This window comes from Monodon monoceros, unplaced genomic scaffold, assembly GCF_005190385.1.
Source record: "Monodon monoceros isolate NGI ecotype Baffin Bay Population unplaced genomic scaffold, NGI_Narwhal_1 Super_Scaffold_18, whole genome shotgun sequence".
Taxonomy (NCBI): Eukaryota; Metazoa; Chordata; class Mammalia; order Artiodactyla; family Monodontidae; genus Monodon; species Monodon monoceros.
In genome coordinates, this window is record NW_021703774.1 from 60,844,350 (window position 1) to 60,862,829 (window position 18,480).

General features: G+C 45.9%; 1 protein-coding gene across 1 annotated transcript in view; it reads left to right on the forward strand.

Moving 5' to 3' along the window:
- Nucleotides 1-12,735: 12,735 nt before the first annotated feature.
- FAM78B (family with sequence similarity 78 member B) overlaps nt 12,736-18,480 on the forward strand; it is a 91,838-nt gene continuing 86,093 nt past the window's right edge. The window contains exon 1 of the mRNA XM_029230079.1: nt 12,736-13,050. Coding sequence (XP_029085912.1) covers nt 12,788-13,050 — 263 coding nt within the window. The 5' untranslated portion in view covers nt 12,736-12,787. The remainder of the gene's footprint in view (nt 13,051-18,480) is intronic.

Here is an 18,480-nt window from a genome sequence, read left to right on the forward strand (position 1 = left end):
GAAGATGGCGGAAGAGTAAGACGCGGAGATCACCTTCCTCCCCACAGATACACCAGAAATACATCTACACGTGGAACAACTCCTACAGAACACCTACTGAACGCTGGCAGAAGACCTCAGACCTCCCAAAAGGCAAGAAACCCCCCAAGTACCTGGGTAGGGCAAAGGAAAAAAGAATAAACAGAGACAAAAGAATAGGGACGGGACCTGCACAAGTGGGAGGGAGCTGTGAAGGAGGAAATGTTTCCACACACTAGGAAGCCCCTTCACGGGCGGAGACTGCGGGTGGCGGAGGGGGAAAGCTTCGGGGCCGCAGAGGAGAGCACAGCCACAGGGGTGCGGAGGGCAAAGCGGAGAGATTCCCGCACAGAGGATCAGGGCCTACCGGCACTTACCAGCCCGAGAGGCTTGTCTGCTCACCCGCCGGGGCGGGCGGAGTTTGGGAGCTGAGGCTTGGGCTTCGGTCAGAGTACCGGGAGAGGACTGGGGTTGGCGGCGTGAACACAGCCTGCAGGGGGTTAGTGCGCCACGGCTAGCCGGGAGGGAGTCCGGGGAAAAGTCTGGACCTGCCGAAGATGCAAGAGACGTTTTCTTCCCTCTTTGTTTCCTGGTGCGCGAGGAGAGGGGATTAAGACCGCTGCTTAAAGGAGCTCCAGAGACGGGCGCGAGCCTCGGCTAAAACCGCGGACCCCAGAGACGGGGATGAGACGCTAAGGCCGCTGCTGCCGCCACCAAGAAGCCTGTGTGCGAGCACAGGTCACTATCCACACCCCCCTTCCGGGGAGCCTGTGCAGCCCGCCACTGCCAGGGTCCCGGGATCCAGGGACAACTCCCCCGGGAGAACGCACGGAGCGCCTCAGGCTGGTGCAACATCACGTAGGCCTCTGCCGCCGCAGGCTCGCCCCGCCCTCCCTGCCCCTCCCTCCTCCCCGGCCTGCGTGCGCCAGAGCCCCCGAATCAGCGGCTCCTTTAACCCCGCCCTGTCTGAGCGAAGAACAGACGCCCTCCGGCGACCTACACGCACAGGCGTGGCCAAATCCAAAGCTGAGCCCCTGGGAGCTGTTACAACAAAGAAGAGAAAGGGAAATCTCTCCCAGGAGCCTCAGAAGCAAACGTATTAAAGCTCCACAATCAACTTGATGTACCCTGCATCTGAGGAATACATGAATTAACAACGAATCACCCCAAATTGAGGAGGTGGACTTTGAGAGCAAGATTTATGATTTTTTCCCCTTTTCCTCTTTTTGTGAGTGTGTATGTGTATGCTTCTGTGTGAGATTTTGTCTGTATAGCTTTGCTTCCACCATTTGTCCTAGGGTTCTATCCGTCCGTTTTTGTTGTTGTTGTTGTTTTTTAATTTTTTTCTTTTTTTTCCCTTAATAATTATTTTTTACTTTAATATCTTTATTATATTTTATCTTACTTTGTTTTACTTTATCATCTTTCTCTCTTTTTTTCTTCCTTCCCTCCTTCCTTCCTTCCTCCCTCCTTTCTTTCTACTTCTACTAATTCTTTCTTTCTACTTTTTCTCCCTTTTCTTCTGAGCCGTGTGGATGAAAGGCTCTTGGTGCTGCAGCCAGGAGTCAGTGCTGTGCCTCTGAGGTGGAAGAGTCAACTTCAGGACACTGGTCCACAAGAGACCTCCCAGCTCCACATAATATCAAACGGCGAAAATCTCCCAGAGATCTCCATCTCAACACCAGCACCCAGCTTCACTCAACGACCAGCAAGCTACAGTGCTGGACATCCTATGCCAAACAACTAGCAAGACAGGAACACAACCCCACCCATTAGCAGAGAGGCTGCCTAAAATCATAATAAGTCCACAGACACCCCAAAACACACCACCAGACGTGGACCTGCCCACCGGAAAGACAAGATCCAGCCTCATCCACCAGAACACAGGCACTAGTCCCCTCCACCAGGAAGCCTACACAACCCACTGAACCAACCTTAGCCACTGGGGACAGACACCAAAAACAACAGGAACAATGAGCCTGCAGCCTGCAAAAAGGAGAACCCAAACACAGTAAGATAAGCAAAATGAGATGGCAGAAAAACACACTGCACATGAAGGAGCAAGATAAAAACCCACCAGACCTAACAAATGAAGAGGAAACAGGCAGTCTACCTGAAAAATAATTCAGAATAATGATAGTAAAGATGATCCAAAATCTTGGAAATACAATAGACAAAATGCAAGAAACATTTAACAAGGACCTAGAAGAACTAAAGATGAAACAAACAATGATGAACAACACAATAAATGAAATTAAAAGTACTCTAGATGAGATCAATAGCAGAATAACTGAGGCAGAAGAACGGATAAGTGACCTGGAAGATAAAATAGTGGAAATAACTACTGCAGAGCAGAACAAAGAAAAAAGAATGAAAAGAACTGAGGACAGTCTCAGAGACCTCTGAGACAACATTAAACGCACCAACATTCGAATTATAGGGGTTCCAGAAGAAGAAGAGAAAAAGAAAGGGACTGAAAATATTTGAAGAGATTATAGTTGAAAACTTCCCTAATATGGGAAAGGAAATAGTTAATCAAGTCCAGGAAGCACAGAGAGTCCCATACAGGATAAATCCAAGGAGAAACATGCCAAGACACATATTAGTCAAACTGTCAAAAATTAAATACAAAGAAAACATATTAAAAGCAGCAAGGGAAAAATAACACACAAGGGAATCCCCATAAGGTTAACAGCTGATCTTTCAGCAGAAACTCTGCAAGCCAGAAGGGACTGGCAGGACATATTTAAAATGATGAAGGAGAAAAACCTGCAACCAAGATTACTCTACCCAGCAAGGATCTCATTCAGATTTGATGGAGAAATTAAAACCTTACAGACAAGCAAAAGCTGAGAGAGTTCAGCAACACCAAACCAGCTTTACAACAACTGCTAAAGGAACTTCTCTAGGCAAGAAACACAAGCGAAGGAAAAGACCTACAATAACGAACCCAAAACAATTAAGAAAATGGGAATAGGAACATACATATCGATAATTATCTTAAATGTAAATGGATTAAATGCTCCCAACAAAATACACAGATTGACTGAATGGATACAAAAACAAGACCCACATATTTGCTGTCTACAAGAGACGCACTTCAGACCTAGAGACACATACAGACTGAAAGTAAGGGGATGGAAAAAGATATTTCATGTAAATGGAAACCAAAAGAAAGCTGGAGTAGCTATTCTCATATCAGACAAAATAGACTTTAAAATAAAGACTATTAGAAGAGACAAAGAAGGACACTACATAACGATCAAGGGATCGATCAAAGAAGAAGATATAACAATTGTAAATATTTATGCACCCAACATAGGAGCACCTTAATACATAAGGCAAATACTAACAGCCATAAAAGAGGAAATCGACAGTAACACATTCATAGTAGGGGACTTTAACACCCCACTTTCACCCATGGACAGATCATCCAAAATGAAAATAAATAAGGAAACACAAGCTTTAAATGATACATTAAACAAGATGGACTTAATTGATATTTATAGGACATTCCATCCAAAAACAACAGAATACACATTTTTCTCAAGTGCTCATGGAACATTCTCCAGGATAGATCATGTCTTGGGTCACAAATCAAGCCTTGGTAAATTTAAGAAAATTGAAATTGTATCAAGTGTCTTTTCTGACCACAACGCTGTGAGACTAGATATCAATTACAGGAAAAGATCTGTAAAAAATACAAACACATGGAGGCTAAACAATACACTACTTAATAACGAAGTGATCACTGAAGCAATCAAAGAGGAAATAAAAAAATACCTAGAAACAAATGACAATGGAGACACGACGACCCAAAATCTATGGGATGCAGCAAAAGCAGTTCTAAGAGGGAAGTTTACTGCAATACAATCCTACCTTAAGAAACAGGAAACATCTCGAATAAACAACCTAACCTTGCACCTAAAGCAATTAGACAAAGAAGAACAAAAAACCCCCAAAGTTAGCAGAAGGAAAGAATCATAAAAATCAGGTCTGAAATAAATGAAAAAGAAATGAAGGAAACAATAGCAAAGATCAATAAAACTAAAAGCTGCTTCTTTGAGAAGATAAACGAAATTGATAAACCATTAGCCAGACTCATCAAGAAAAAAAGGGAGAAGACTGAAATCAATAGAATTAGAAATAAAGAAGGAGAAGTAATAACTGACACTGCAGAAATACCAAAAGATCATGAGAGATTACTACAAGCAACTCTATGCCAATAAAATGGACAACCAGGAAGAAGGGGAAAAATTCTTTGAAATGCACAACCTTCCACGACTGAATCAGGAAGAAATAGAAAATATGAACAGACCAATCACAAGCACTGAAATTGAAACTGTCATTAAAAATCTTCCAACAAACAAAAGCCCAGGACCAGATGGCTTCACAGGCGAATTCTATCAAACATTTAGAGAAGAGCTAACACCTATCCTTCTCAAACTCTTCCAAAATATAGCAGAGGGAGGAACACTCCCAAACTCATTCTACGAGGCCACCATCACCCTGATACCAAAACCAGACAAGGATGTCACAAAGAAAGAAAACTACAGGCCAATATCACTGATGAACATAGATGCAAAAATCCTCAACAAAATACTAGCAAACAATCCAAGAGCACATTAAAATGATCATACACCATGATCAAGTATTCCAGGAATGCAAGGATTCTTCAATATACACAAATCAATCAATGTGATACACCGTAATAAAAAATTGAAGGAGAAAAACCATATGATCATCTCAATAGATGCAAAGAAAGCTTTCGACAAAATTCAACACCCATTTATGATAAAAACCCTGCAGAAAGTAGGCATAGAGGGAACTTTCCTCAACATAATAAAGGCCATATATGACAAACCCACAGCCAACATTGTCCTCAATGGTGAAAAACTGAAAGCATTTCCACTAAGATCAGGAACAAGACAAGGTTGCCCACTCTCACCACTCTTATTCAACATAGTTGTGGAAGTTTTAGCCACAGCAATCAGAGAAGAAAAGGAAATAAAAGGAATCCAAATCGGAAAAGAAGAAGTAAAGCTGTCACTGTTTGCAGATGACATGATACTATACATAGAGAATCCTAAAGATGCTAAGAGAAAACTACTAGAGCTAATCAATGAATTTGGTAAAGTAGCAGGATACAAAATTAATGCACAGAAATCTCTTGCATTCCTATACACTAATGATGAAAAATCTGAAAGTGAAATCAAGAAAACACCCCCATTTACCACTGCAACAAAAAGAATAAAATATCTAGGAGTAAACCTACCTAAGGAGGCAAAAGACCTGTATGCAGAAAATTATAAGACACTGATGAAAGAAATTAAAGATGATACAAATAGATGGAGAGATATACCATGCTCTTGGATTGGAAAAATCAACATTGTGAAAATGACTCTACTACCCAAAGCAATCTACAGATTCAATGCAATCCCTATCAAACTACCACTGGCATTTTTCACAGAACTAGAACTAAAAATTTCACAATTTGTATGGAAACACAAAAGACCCCAAATAGCCGAAGCAATCTTGAGAACGAAAAATGGAGCTGGAGGAATCAGGCTCCCTGACTTCAGACTATACTACAAAGCTACAGTAATCAAGAAAGTATGGTACTGGCACAAAAACAGAAAGATAGATCAATGGAACAGGATAGAAAGCCCAGAGATAAACCCACGCACATATGGCCACCTTATCTTTGATAATGAAGGCAGGAATGTACGGTGGAGAAAGGACAGCCTCTTCAATAAGTGGTGCTGGGAAAACTGGACAGGTACATGTAAAAGTATGAGATTAGATCACTCCCTAACACCATACACAAAAATAAGCTCAAAATGGATTAAAGACCTAAATTTAAGGCCAGAATCTATCAAACCCTTCTTAGAGGAATACATAGGCAGAACACTCTATGACATAAATCACCCACCTCCTAGAGAAATGGAAATGAAAACAAAAATAAACAAATGGGACCTAATGAAACTTCAAAGCTTTTGCACAGCAAAGGAAACCATAATCAAGACCAAAAGACAACCCTCAGAATGGGAGAAAATATTTGCAAAGGAAGCAACTGACAAAGGATTAATTTCCAAAATTTATAAGCAGCTCATGCAGCTCAATAACAAAAAAACAAACAACCCAATCCAAAAATGGGCAGAAGACCTAAATAGACATTTCTCCAGAAAAGATATACAGACTGCCAACAAACACATGAAAGAATGCTCAACATCATTAATCATTAGAGAAATGCAAATCAAAACTACAGTGAGATATCATCTCACACCAGTCAGAATGGCCATCATCAAAAAATCTAGAAACAATAAATGCTGGAGAGGGTGTGGAGAAAAGGGAACCGTCTTGCACTGTTGGTGGGAATGTAAATTGATAGCACCACTGTGTCGAACAGTATGGAGGTTCCTTAAAAAACTACAAATAGAACTACCATACGACCCAGCAATCCCACTACTGGGCATATACCCTGAGAAAACCATAATTCAAAAAGAGTCATGTACCAAAATGTTCATTGCAGCTCTATTTACAATAGCCTGGAGATGGAAACAAGCTAAGTGTCCATCATCTGATGAATGGATAAAGAAGATGTGGCACATATATACAATGGAATATTACTCAACCATAAAAAGAAACGAAATTGAGCTATTTGTAATGAGGTGGATAGACCTAGAGTCTGTCATACAGAGTGAAGTATGTCAGAAAGAGAAAGACAAATACTGTATGCTAACACATATATATGGAATTTAAGAAAAAAAAATGTCATGAAGAACCTAGGGGTAAGACAGGAATAAAGACACAGACCTACTGGAGATCGGACTTGAGGATATGGGGAGGGGGAAGGGTGAGCTGTGACAAAGCGAGAGAGAGGCATGGACATATATACCCTACCAAACATACGGTAGATAGCTAGTGGGAAGCAGCTGCATGGCACAGGGAGATCAGCTCGGTGCTTTGTGACCACCTGGAGGGGTGGGATGGGGAGGGTGGGAGGAAGGGAGACACAAGAGGGAAGAGATATGGGAACATATGTATATGTATAACTGATTCACTTTGTTATAAAGCTGAAACTAGCACACCATTGTAAAGCAATTATACTCCAATAAAGATGTAAAAATATATAAGTAAGTAAATAAATAAATAAATAAAATTAAAAGGAACAGGGTAGTCATGATGCGATACTGGATTGCTGGAAGAGAGGTGTCAACTCACTGAGATGATGAAACTGGAAGTATGTCCGAACGGAAACATCCAGTAGTAGGCAGATGGACATGCTGGCCTTGAGTTCAGGAAATGTTTGGGCTGGAGGGACAGACTTGGAAGACATCATAGGAAATAATAGTTAAAACCAATATCAACGGTTTATGCCCTGCAGGAGTTCAGACAGGGAAGGAGGGACCCTCAGAAAATACCCTGTGGGTACCAGGGAAAGCAAGAGGGGTCAGAGAAGCCAAGAGGAGAATTGGGATTTGTAGAATCATGGAATTAAAAGAATAGCATCAAGTCCTGCAGATAAAGACTAAGAAAAGGACTCTGTGGCAGAGACAGGCACGAGTGACCTTCAACAGGACAGCTCACAGACGAGGGCATTCTTGGTAGTCTCTGCAGCCTACTGTGATGTGAGGCTGGTGGGAAAAGCTTGATAAATATTGGCTACCTGAAGCAGCTGCCATACCTTGGGCTCAACGCATTTAGCAAAGCAGTCAGAGTCCATTGCCAGGGTCCACCTCCTGTAGAGCTTCTTAGCCTAGCCTGGAAGGGAAATTGGTTGCTCTGACTTGAAGTGGTTGTTGGAGGAGTTCACCCCAAAAAGAGTTGTTTCTTTAATCCTGTTCTCTTGGACATTGAGGATTCATTTAACTCCTTGCGTGCCTTCAGACCATATAAGCGAGATAGAAATGATCCCCCTTTTTAGCAGTTCCAGAGGTAATTTCCCAACAAATTTGGTAGTCTGTTCTACAGTCTCTGAAAACCCTTGCCAAGGTCAACTAGAGGATAGGCCTTTGTGGCCCAAAGTTTCTAAAAAGCTCACTTGACAAATTGAGTAATGAGTCAACTGATAGGAAAAATTAAGTCAGAGATTGCCCTGCTTCTGGAAAGATGGAGCATGGGGTCATTGGAGGCTGAGGGAATGGATTGTAAAGGGGGTGCAGAGGCCAGCATCCTGGAGAGTGTGCTCTAGGGCTCTAACTCAGGGATCTGAGGGGCTCTCTCATGCTCAAGAATATCACAAGCATGAAGTACAAAGGAGTATTTGTGCTGTGCCCTGAGAATAAACTCAAATGAAGTTATTCACAAGGAATGATTGTCATCCAGGTCCTGTCATTGAAGTTTTTCCACTTCTTGGTGCCTAGAACTGATAACCCTTGAGAGGAGATTTCGTGCTCAAAGACAAAGGGCATCACTTTCACATCCAGGAGGGATGCTGGGAGGAAAGACGGTGGGAAGACAAAGAGGTACCATGCAGAAAGAAGTAGATTAAAAAAATATGCTCATTGTAGGTAAGGAGACAGAGCTTATAGTTAAGTTATGGAAAATAGTATTTTACCAGATTAAAAAAATAAATTTAGTCATTCAAACATTTATTGAGCGGCTCCTAGGTGCCAGACACTAGGCTGGACAACAGGGCATGATGACACATCCCCTTGAGGAGTGTACAGCCTATTGAGGGAGACAAGTGTGAGCAAACAACTGCGAAACGGCAGGAAAGGTGCTCACAGAGGCAGGTACAGGATGCTAATAGAGGCAGCGGAGACTTACTTCACCAGGAGAGAAAGAAACTTAAAAGAGCAGGACAGAGACATTGTTGTACTCCTGAAGACTTTGGTTTGAGCTACATGTAGCGGCCCACTGGCATTTGCAGACTGAATGTTCATGGATGAAAATAGTCTCCACTGAGTGATCTGAAAGGTCCCTGTAGTGAGGTAATTTGCTGAGACACAAATCTGAATGGCCTGCTAGGAGGCCAGAGTGTACTTGCCAGCCACTTAGTTAGTGAATGAATCACACTCAACACCTGGCATTTGTGCCCCAGCACAGCTTAGCTCTTCTCATTGACATCTATGTAGTAATTCTCATACTTTGATTGACTTCTTTTTTCTTTGCAGCGTCAGAAGAATATGGAGTTAATAAGGTACAGATGTAATGAAGTAAAGAGTTTATTTTAATGGCAAAATTTATTTAAGTAGCTTTTGAAATTACCTTGGCACCATATTTATAGAACCATTATGAGTCTAAAACTGATCCCTTATATTTTTCAGTTACACTTTACTGCTTTTTATAGTGAAAATTGTATGTCATGGTGACATTCATGATTCTGGATGCTCATGAAGGTCATGGATGAACCCTTTGAGAATGTCAAGGGTCCACGTCTGTGAATGATGAGTTATATTTTATTGGCACTCTACTGGACATAACATGGTCTCATTTTAAATTTGAAAAGTAAGATATAGTCTCCTTTATATGATTTTCCTATAATTTGGAGAAGGCTACTATTGCCCTTCCTTATTTATGCAGGCATACCATGTATTACCAGAAGACAAAGGATAACATTTATCCACAAAACTGCAGCCTGACAAGCAACTCAAATCAACAAAGATAACTAAATTCCCCCAGTTAAATGCTTTTCTCTTGGTCTATTTCTTGGAACTTAATAACCACTGAAACTCAAACTCTGGCGCACTCCCCAAAATACACTCCATGTACCTCAAACTCAACATGACAACACACAACCTCAATCTGCTTCCACTTCTGTCACCTTGTTTTGGCTATTAGGATCACATGTATTTAACTGAAGCTGGAAAACTCAGAGTTGACCAGACTCTTCCCCCAGCATCTCCTCAGTTACCAAGTAAATCAGTTTTACCACTTAAATGACTCTCAAAAGCAGTCAGGCCTCTCCAGTCCCATGGCACTGCTCTAGCTCAGGGCCAAATCATCTGTCATCACAATATCCTGACACAGTGCCTCTAACCTATCCTTCCTCTATTCTCCAAATTGATAGAGAGTAATTTTTCTCAAAATGCTAATCTTGCATTCATTAGTTTCCAATGAAGATCAAAATATGGTCCCATCAATAGCTGGTTCCTGGCCAGTGAGCCTGATGCCAATGGTCTACACATAACACTGAGAACTGCATTGACTGTGAGCTGTTTATGTCCCTAAACATGCTGTGTTCTTTCATACTTCTGTGCATTTTTGCATTTGCCCAACTCTCGTCCTGCACTGCCCTTTCACTCTTCTACTCTTAGTGAGCCTCTTATCGGACCTTCCAGATCCAGCTCAGATGCCACTACTTCAAGAGAGCCACATGTAAATCTCTCAGTGGCTCTCCTATCTGGGTTCCTGTGCCCCTGAATACACACTATTAAAGCATGTGTCACAGTTTACAGCGACAAACTGTTCACAAGGTTATCTTCTCCAGTGATCCACAAGCTCTTGTCTTTGAATCCTAGTACTCAGCACAATCCTTGACTGCTTGGCTCCTGCCAGGCGGTCATTGTTTGCTGAATGAAAGGATCAGTGATTGAGATCGGTGGCTAAAACGGTAAAATGAGATAAGCATGTTATCAAAGGGCAAAACTGCTTTTTTGTTAATTCTAAAGTGAATCAAGGTACCAGGAAAGTTAAAATAAGGATGAAGAGTGCTTTTAGATTTCAACTGACTTTTAAATTACTCATCACATCTGTCCTAGCTAAAGACTAACTCTAGCCAGCCTCCTGTGCAGCCTGTTAAGTCAGAATATTTCACACTTGGACACCAGATCCAGCAAATGCTCAATGATCATGGAAGAAATACTTAAAGAGAAGCTATTGGCTTTGAAAATACAAATGTTAAAAAAAAACTGCCCAATAAGACCATTTGCTAATTTTTTTTCTGTTTGGCATTTTAGAAGACAATATTAGACACAGGGCATCATACTGTACACGATGTCCAGTATCTGTGGTGGCAGTTTCTACAGGACAATTACAGTGAGGCTTTTTCTGTTCACTCATTCATTCATTCACAGACAACTGTTGCACAGCTACTATGTGCTAGTCACCATGCCGTGCCCTGGACAAGCGAAGAAAAGAATAGGTCCTAAGATTCCAGGCTTTCTGTAGGCCAGATGGATTACTACAAACGGGTACCCTAGACATGTATCATTAAGCAGTTACTATTTAAATCCAGCCCGGTTCCAAAAATGTTCTCAAGTTCTCCTTGCACTTAACAGGTCACAGGTTACCTTGGGTAACCTCAAGAAGGCTGCTAAGCATTCTAACCCACCTAGTCAGTTCTGCAAGGCACAACCTGTCTCAGGATGCAGCTACATTCAAAAGGCAGTGTTTAGGGTAAGTCCCTTCCTGCTCTAATTCCCCAATGTGCGGGGGTTTGTTGAAAGAGCGTTTTCTAAGAAGGAAAAGATTTGGATGAAGGCAGGCGATGAGTAAAACTGAGCTCGAGCTTCAATCAAAACTCTTGGGAGTTTTGGTGACTTGGTGTTAGGGCACGGAAGGATTCTTTGGGTACCTTCCCCATATACAGTGGTGGAAAGAAAAGCTTCCCCCGTCAGGGAAAGACGGAAATCCACTGCATGTAGCAACATACTGGAGCCCAGACCTCAGCCAAACTCTAATTTAACAAACTACATTATAAATAACGGGCCAATCTCAGATATAGCTGCTCCCCTAACCCTCAGGCTGCCCCAAAGACTCACTGCCGGGCTCCTTCCTCGACCCTGGACAGCGCCGCGCCCTTCTCGGCCCCACCCACCCAACCCAGGAGGGGTCCCCACAGCCCCACGCCCACCCCCGGAACACCACCCACCGCGGCCCCGCCCCTCCCGGGCCCCACGTGTCGGGCCCCACCCCGGCGCTGGCTGCCCTTTAAACACCCCCACCCTTACACAGTACCCCCCCCTCCACGGCAGCCGGACGGCAGCCGGAGAGGGACAAAACTGATGGCGTACAGCCAGTTTCCTCCGCGGATCTCGTCTGGGGTTGCCCAGCCTGTGGGGCCCTCCACCCTGGGCCACAGTCCCCTGGCGGCCCCCCGAGCCCGCGGCGGCCGGGCAGAGGAGTGTCGCCGCGGCCCAGCTGCGGGGCGGGGTCGGCGGGAGCGCAGGTCTCCGCCGCCGCCACTGCTGCCTCCGCCTGCCGCTCGGGCCGCCCGCTCGCCAGCCTCTGGGTGCGCTGCACGCGGGGGGCAGCCGCGGTGCAGAGGTTCATGCAGCGGCGGCGGCGGCCGCGGCGGCGGCGGCTGCTGCTGCTGCTGCTGCTGCTGCTGCTGCTGCTGCTGCTGCTACCGCGGAGGCAGACAGACCCGGCGCTGCCGCCGCCGCCGCCCTCCCCCGGCTACATGCCGCCGCCGCTGCCGCCTCCTCCTCTCCGGCGAGGGGCGGGGGGCTCCGGCCCGGGGTGGGCACCACTCCTCGCAGTGCCGCTCCCCTCCCTGCCCTCCGCGCTGGCCCTGGACCCGGCGGGGGCGCCCGCCGCCTCCTAGGAGCGCACGCTCCGCGCGCCCTGCCGCGCCCTGGAGAGAGGGGGCGGGCGTGGGCAGGGGCGGGCGGGCGTCGGGGCAGCGGAGACCCGGCACGGCGGCGAGAGGAGGGGGCTGCCTCGGAGAATGCCCGGCGCCCGGCTCACCGCTCCTAGGCACGGGCTGAGCCGGACCCGGAGCGGGCGGCGCGTCGCCATGCCGGTGTGACGGGCGCCCCCGGCTGCCCGCGCGGTCCCCCGCGCTGCCCCACGCCGCGCCGCGCCGGCGCCGGGCGGCAGGATGGGCTGTATCCAAAGCATTACCTGCAAGGCGCGGATCCGGCGCGAGAACATTGTGGTGTACGATGTGTGCGCCACCATCGACCAGTGCCCCACGCGCATCGAGGAGACCTCGCCCATCGTCCTGCGCTACAAGACCCCCTACTTCAAAGCTTCGGCCCGCGTGGTCATGCCCCCCATCCCCCGCCACGAGACCTGGGTGGTGGGCTGGATCCAGGCGTGCAACCAGATGGAGTTCTTCAACACCTACAGCGACCTGGGCATGTAAGCGACCGGCCGCGCGGAGTCGGAGTGGGGTCCCTGACCCCGGTCTCTTCTGATCCCGACCCTCCTCCCCAGCTTCTTCTTACTGCTCTCCCCATCCTCTTTCTAAACCTTCCTCCCGCCTCCTCTTCCATCTCCCTCCTCCCTACGCTTTTGTTTCAGTGACAGGGCGGGTGTGTGTAGGGAGGCTCCTCGCGAAGGCATTTTCTCGTGGTTTGCTTCTGACTCCCCATGAACGCGAGAACGGTGCGATAAGGAGGGTTCGAGAGACGGAGGTGGGGGTGGCTGGCTAGTGCCCTGGGAGTTTCGGGGCGCCGCCTGTGCTTTGTGGGGATTCCTGGGAAGAGTTTGAGGGGGATCTGTAGAGAGGAGTGTAGTGGAGTGCCGGGGGCGCGTGGGCTGTGCCGCGCGTCCTTTGGAGAAACCCGAGCGGGCTTGGAGGAGAAGGTCCCGGGTGTCCCAGCTGGACTTGGTGGTTCTGCCCTTGTTCCCTCGACTGTTGACTTCGAGCCCTTGTCCCCCGGGCCGGGAAGCCTGGAGGCATTTGCATCCGGAACCGCAAATCCTGGAGAGCCGCTTTTCTGGCTCGGCTCCCTCTGGACGAGTACTGGGGTTGGTGGGAAACTGGAAGGCACCGGGAGCGTCCCGGTGGAGCAGGGCTGATGGCCTTGTGCGAGCAGCCTCTGGCTGGCGTGGTGCGGTGTGTGTCTTATGCTCAAGGAAAGTATGGGTCTCTTGTCGGTCTAAAGTCTTTATTTACTCCAAAACTTTACTGATTGCGACGCTGGAAGTGGTTCCCCAGCGCCCACCGCCGAATTCTGTTGGCGATCCGGGAGCTCTCCAACTTCTTTCAGCAGCGCCGCTCGGTGCGCGCCGGGCTCGGCGGCTGCGGTGGAGACCCGAGATCGCGGCGATTCCTCTGCCGCCAGGGGCCGACAGCCTGCCCCGGAACCGCAGGCTGCTGACAGTCGCGTCCAGGACTTTTTTATTTACTAAATTTGCATGACTCCCTGCCAGCCTCCTTTCAGAAGTAGACTATGGGCAGTTGGCAACTACAATGACTAAAAGGTTTGGGGCCTGCGTTCTACCTGCTGTTACAATGTAGGTCTAGAGCACCCTAATTAGCTTGCAGCCTGTAGGGAAACCCTTTTCTGGAAAGGCAGCCTCATTTCATTATTAATCTAAAACTCTAGAGTTCCCAAGGTTCATCTTTTGAATATGGATATAAGGTGGGAGAGTTTCCATTTTAAAAGGTCAAACTATGTCTTTAACAGCAGTTTGGAGGCTTTTTATTGCACTCTGAGAGCATGTAAGTTAACACTAGTCGTAGGTGCTAAAAGGAATTTTGACAGGTCGCTTTGTTTCTCCCCCCTCCCATCCCCACCCCAAAGAGTTTGAACTTTTCTCTTTAACCATAGAAGCTAAATGCTGGAGAAAGTTTCTTCCTAGGGAAGATGTGTGACAGCCCAGTTTCCTCTGTGCCTCTGCACATAGAGTGTTCTTGTCTTTCTGTATGGCAGCTGGATATGAGAAATGTGGGACATACTATTTGGGGTGAATCATGCCATTTAAAAACAGACACACCCTCAAAAGAATGATCATATCTGAACACATGTGTCTCTTAAAAGATTTTTTTTAAAGAAACTTCTTATTTCCAGCCAAATCAGAGAAAGCCCCAGACAGGGCAAGGGCACCCTCCCTTTTGTTCTGTTGGCCTGGCCCTAGTGGCAGTGTGCAGCCTTGCTGGGGGGCTGTAGTTGCAGCCTGGGGCCCCTCTGGAGGAGGCTAGGAGGTACTGAGCCTAAACAGCCTTACTTTTCCCAAGATGGTGCAGCCAAGGGTCTCTGTTGCCTCACATCTCTTGTAAATTAGTAAGCGGAAAGCAAATAAATCATTCTTTTCATAAAAGAAAATATATTCTACCTCAGGAGAAGCCGAGGTGAGGTATAAACAGACATGGTAGTTGAACTTCCTTGACTAAGAGAGGATATGCCCTCATGGGAACCTGCTTTAATGGGCATGAGTTGATGCCCGCCCAGAGGGACACATCTTCCCTGACCCTTCCTTGCTGAATTCTTGCCTTTGGGATTTGGGAAAAAAGTTTTGCCTTTAAACTACCACTTTCAGTATTTTAAGATTCTTGGTTTTCCTGTTGTTGATGCCAGGGAGCAAAAATAGTCCCCAAGAAATCACAAAGCATATTATTTTAGAAATGGGTCAAGGGTCTACCTGTCTCTTCATGGCTGCAATAATTGCTATGTGTCTAAGGCCACTTTGGAGCCCAGATCTGATTGAACCAATTTCCAAAAAATGTTTCTGCCCCGAAAACTTCGTCAGTGTAAACTTTTGGATGGAAACTCATATTGCATGAAAGTCATTGAAGTCTATTAGTTATTATGTCCACTTTAGCCAGTACCTTGAGTGGAAAAAACACTGCAGGCTGAATTTTCACCCCTGTGCAATGCTCTTGTTACGTGAAGCATGACACGATGAGAGAGTGTAAGTTAGAAAGCTACCTTTTCAACGTTTAAAAGGGACTATGCCAGAGGAAACGCGCAACTTAAAATGCCAAGAAACTTCTATCTGTAGGTTTAAAAGAAAACATGAGCTTTTGTGGTTTAAATTCGCAACATTTCCAAAACAGAGTAGGCTTCTACAGGAGCATTTGAAATAGTTGATGGTCAGGATGGCCGGAGCTTAATTTGAACTTGAACTCAAATGACTTGGAACTTCTTCCAGTGATTATACAGGAAGCAGGCTATGAATGCTTGTGGTACCCACTTATTTCTCATTTGGCCCTGATGAGCCCTGGTCATGCAGCCCTGAAGGCTTCATCCTTCAGGGAGAAAGGGCTACTGTATTTTCTCAATCAACCCATCAATAAACAAACATTTACCAAGCGCCTCTGATGTACCAGCGCCAGCAAAGAAAACAAAGGAATAAGCACGCAGCGTCACTGATCCTCAGTGTAGGAGGTAGGGGCACACGCAGAAAAAGCCAGTGCTCCCAAGCAGTGTAGGAGAAAGGCCAGAGAGAGGGGCAGGGGACCAGGCCGGGTTTTCTAGATGTGTAAGGACTCAAGCTGAATGTGAGAGGTGAATAAGATTCAGTGAGGCAAGGAGGAGGGACTAGTTAGTTCTAAAGGGGAAAAACAAAGGTATGGAGGTAGGGAAATACAAGGTGTCTTAAGGGGGCATGCGTAGGTAGTAATGGCGCTTTCAAGGGGAAGAACAGCGGGAGATGAGGTCGGAAAGGGTCTGCTGGGGAAGGCCTAGGACAATATGATCTGGAAAAGAGAAGGTTCAGGTCAGGTCTTCTTAACCAGAAGAGTATAAGGAGGCTCTTCATACCTTCTCCATGCCTCTTGGGCGTACAGGAGCTTCTCAGTAGAGGCATGAGACCTTTATGATGGAACAGTTTCTTTTTTTAATTTATTTTATTGAAATATAGTTGATTTACAATGTTGTGTTAATTTCTGCTGTACAGCAAAGTGATTCAGTTATACATATGTATGCATTCTTTTTCATATTCTTTCCTATTATGGTTTATCACAGGATATTGAATAGAGTTCCCTGTGCTATACAGTAAGACTTGTTTATCCATTCTATATGTAATACTTTGCATCTGCTAATCTCAGACTCCCAATCCATCCCTCCCCCGCCCCATGATGGAACAGTTTTGCACGCTAGAGTACAATACCCGAGAACAAAGAGTGGGGTTCACGTGCCAAGGATGAAGGTGAAACTCAGGTCAAGGGGAGAGCCGGCAATGGCTGTCTGGAGGCCCTTCCCACTCCCTTTGAGCCCATGTGCGTTGTCTTCTAGAGCCGTAGGGAAGTCTCTGGTCAGCTTAGGGCTGATGGTGTGGGATTTGGAGAACCTTGTCCTGGGTGAAGCTTGAGAAGGTCAGAGCTTACTCCTCTCAGGAGACAGCTCCTGCCTGCGTCTCTACTCCTCTTTCAGAGCCGACACTGTTGAGGCTTCGACTATACCCACCCACCTCTGTTGACTGTTCAGTTCAATCCAAGCTGGTTTCTATCTGTTCCAAATTTGTTCTTGCTCAGTTCGTCTGGGCTTTTCCATGTTGCCAGATCCAGCAGGCACTTTGAGACGCACCCACCTTTTCATCAATATTCCACATAGTTGACAGCTTCCTGTGTCTTGACTCCTCCCGTTATTTAGCTTTCATGCTGTCTTTCTGGCTGTTCCTCTATCTGACCTCCTAGTACAGTTCATCAGGACATTTCTCCTTCCATACTGGATGGATGGTAATTTCATCTATCCCAATAGCAGCAGATGGTCTCTGTGATACACAGTCACCTGCAGTGTAGGTGTGTGTGCCTACATACAGTTCCTGCTTGGCTGTCTGAAAGACATCTTGAACTTAATGTATCCAAACCTGCACTCTTGATCTCTGCTGTAGCTCCCACCCAAAAGCTGCGCCTCCACCATTCTTTCCCATCTTAATAAATAGCACCTCCAGTCCCTGGATTGCTCCACTGAAAATCTGAGTGTCACTCTGGATCCTTCCCCAGACATCCAGTCCATCATCAAGTCCTGCTGATCCCATCTCAGGATAGCTCTCATCCAGCCACCACGTCCACCCCTTCCATCTTAGCACATGTCCCCATCACCTGTCATTTGCTCCGACGGAGGATTTCTGACCAAACCTGCCACCTCCGTTCTTGCCCTCCCTCTAGTCTATCCCCCATACGATAGCCAGAGTGATACTTTAAAAACATAAATGCTGTCGCTTTCCTGCTTAAACCCTTTAATGACTTTCCATTGCAATCAAGATAAAACTTGAAAATCTCTTCCCACTCTTTGGATTTCTGTTCTTAAGCCCCATCAGCCATTTTGCCATTTCTTCAAAGGAACCAGCTCCAGCCCAGTTCAGAACTTTTCCACGTGCTGCTCTCTGTCTGAAGGGCTCTTCTCTCCCACCGTTGTCTAGCAAATGCCTACTCCCCATTCAGGTCTCAAGTGTTACCTGCTCAGAGAGGCAACCCTGAGTTCATGGTTTAAATTAGGGTTCTCCTATTCTCTTGAGGAATACACTATTCTTTCAGTTGTTACAGTTAGTAAGCAAGTAATTATATGTTTAGTTAACATCTGACTTATCTACAAGAATATAAGCCCCATTGAAGCAGGTATTATATCCATTTTATTCTCTGTGAACAGTGCTTGACCCATAGCAGATGTTCCATAAACATTTGATAAAAATAAATAAAGGATCGCTCCTCAGCCTTTTGGCTAAGATCAAGTGTAAAATAAATAAAGGAGCCATTTTTTTGACCTCAAATAGTCTGTGTGCTCTTCAACAAATCATGTCTCTGCAGAATTAGCTTTTCATATAAAACCTACGGCAACCCCACAAAGCTGTCCAACTCTTGACATTCCAGCAGTCACTTAGCACATACAGTTTAACTCC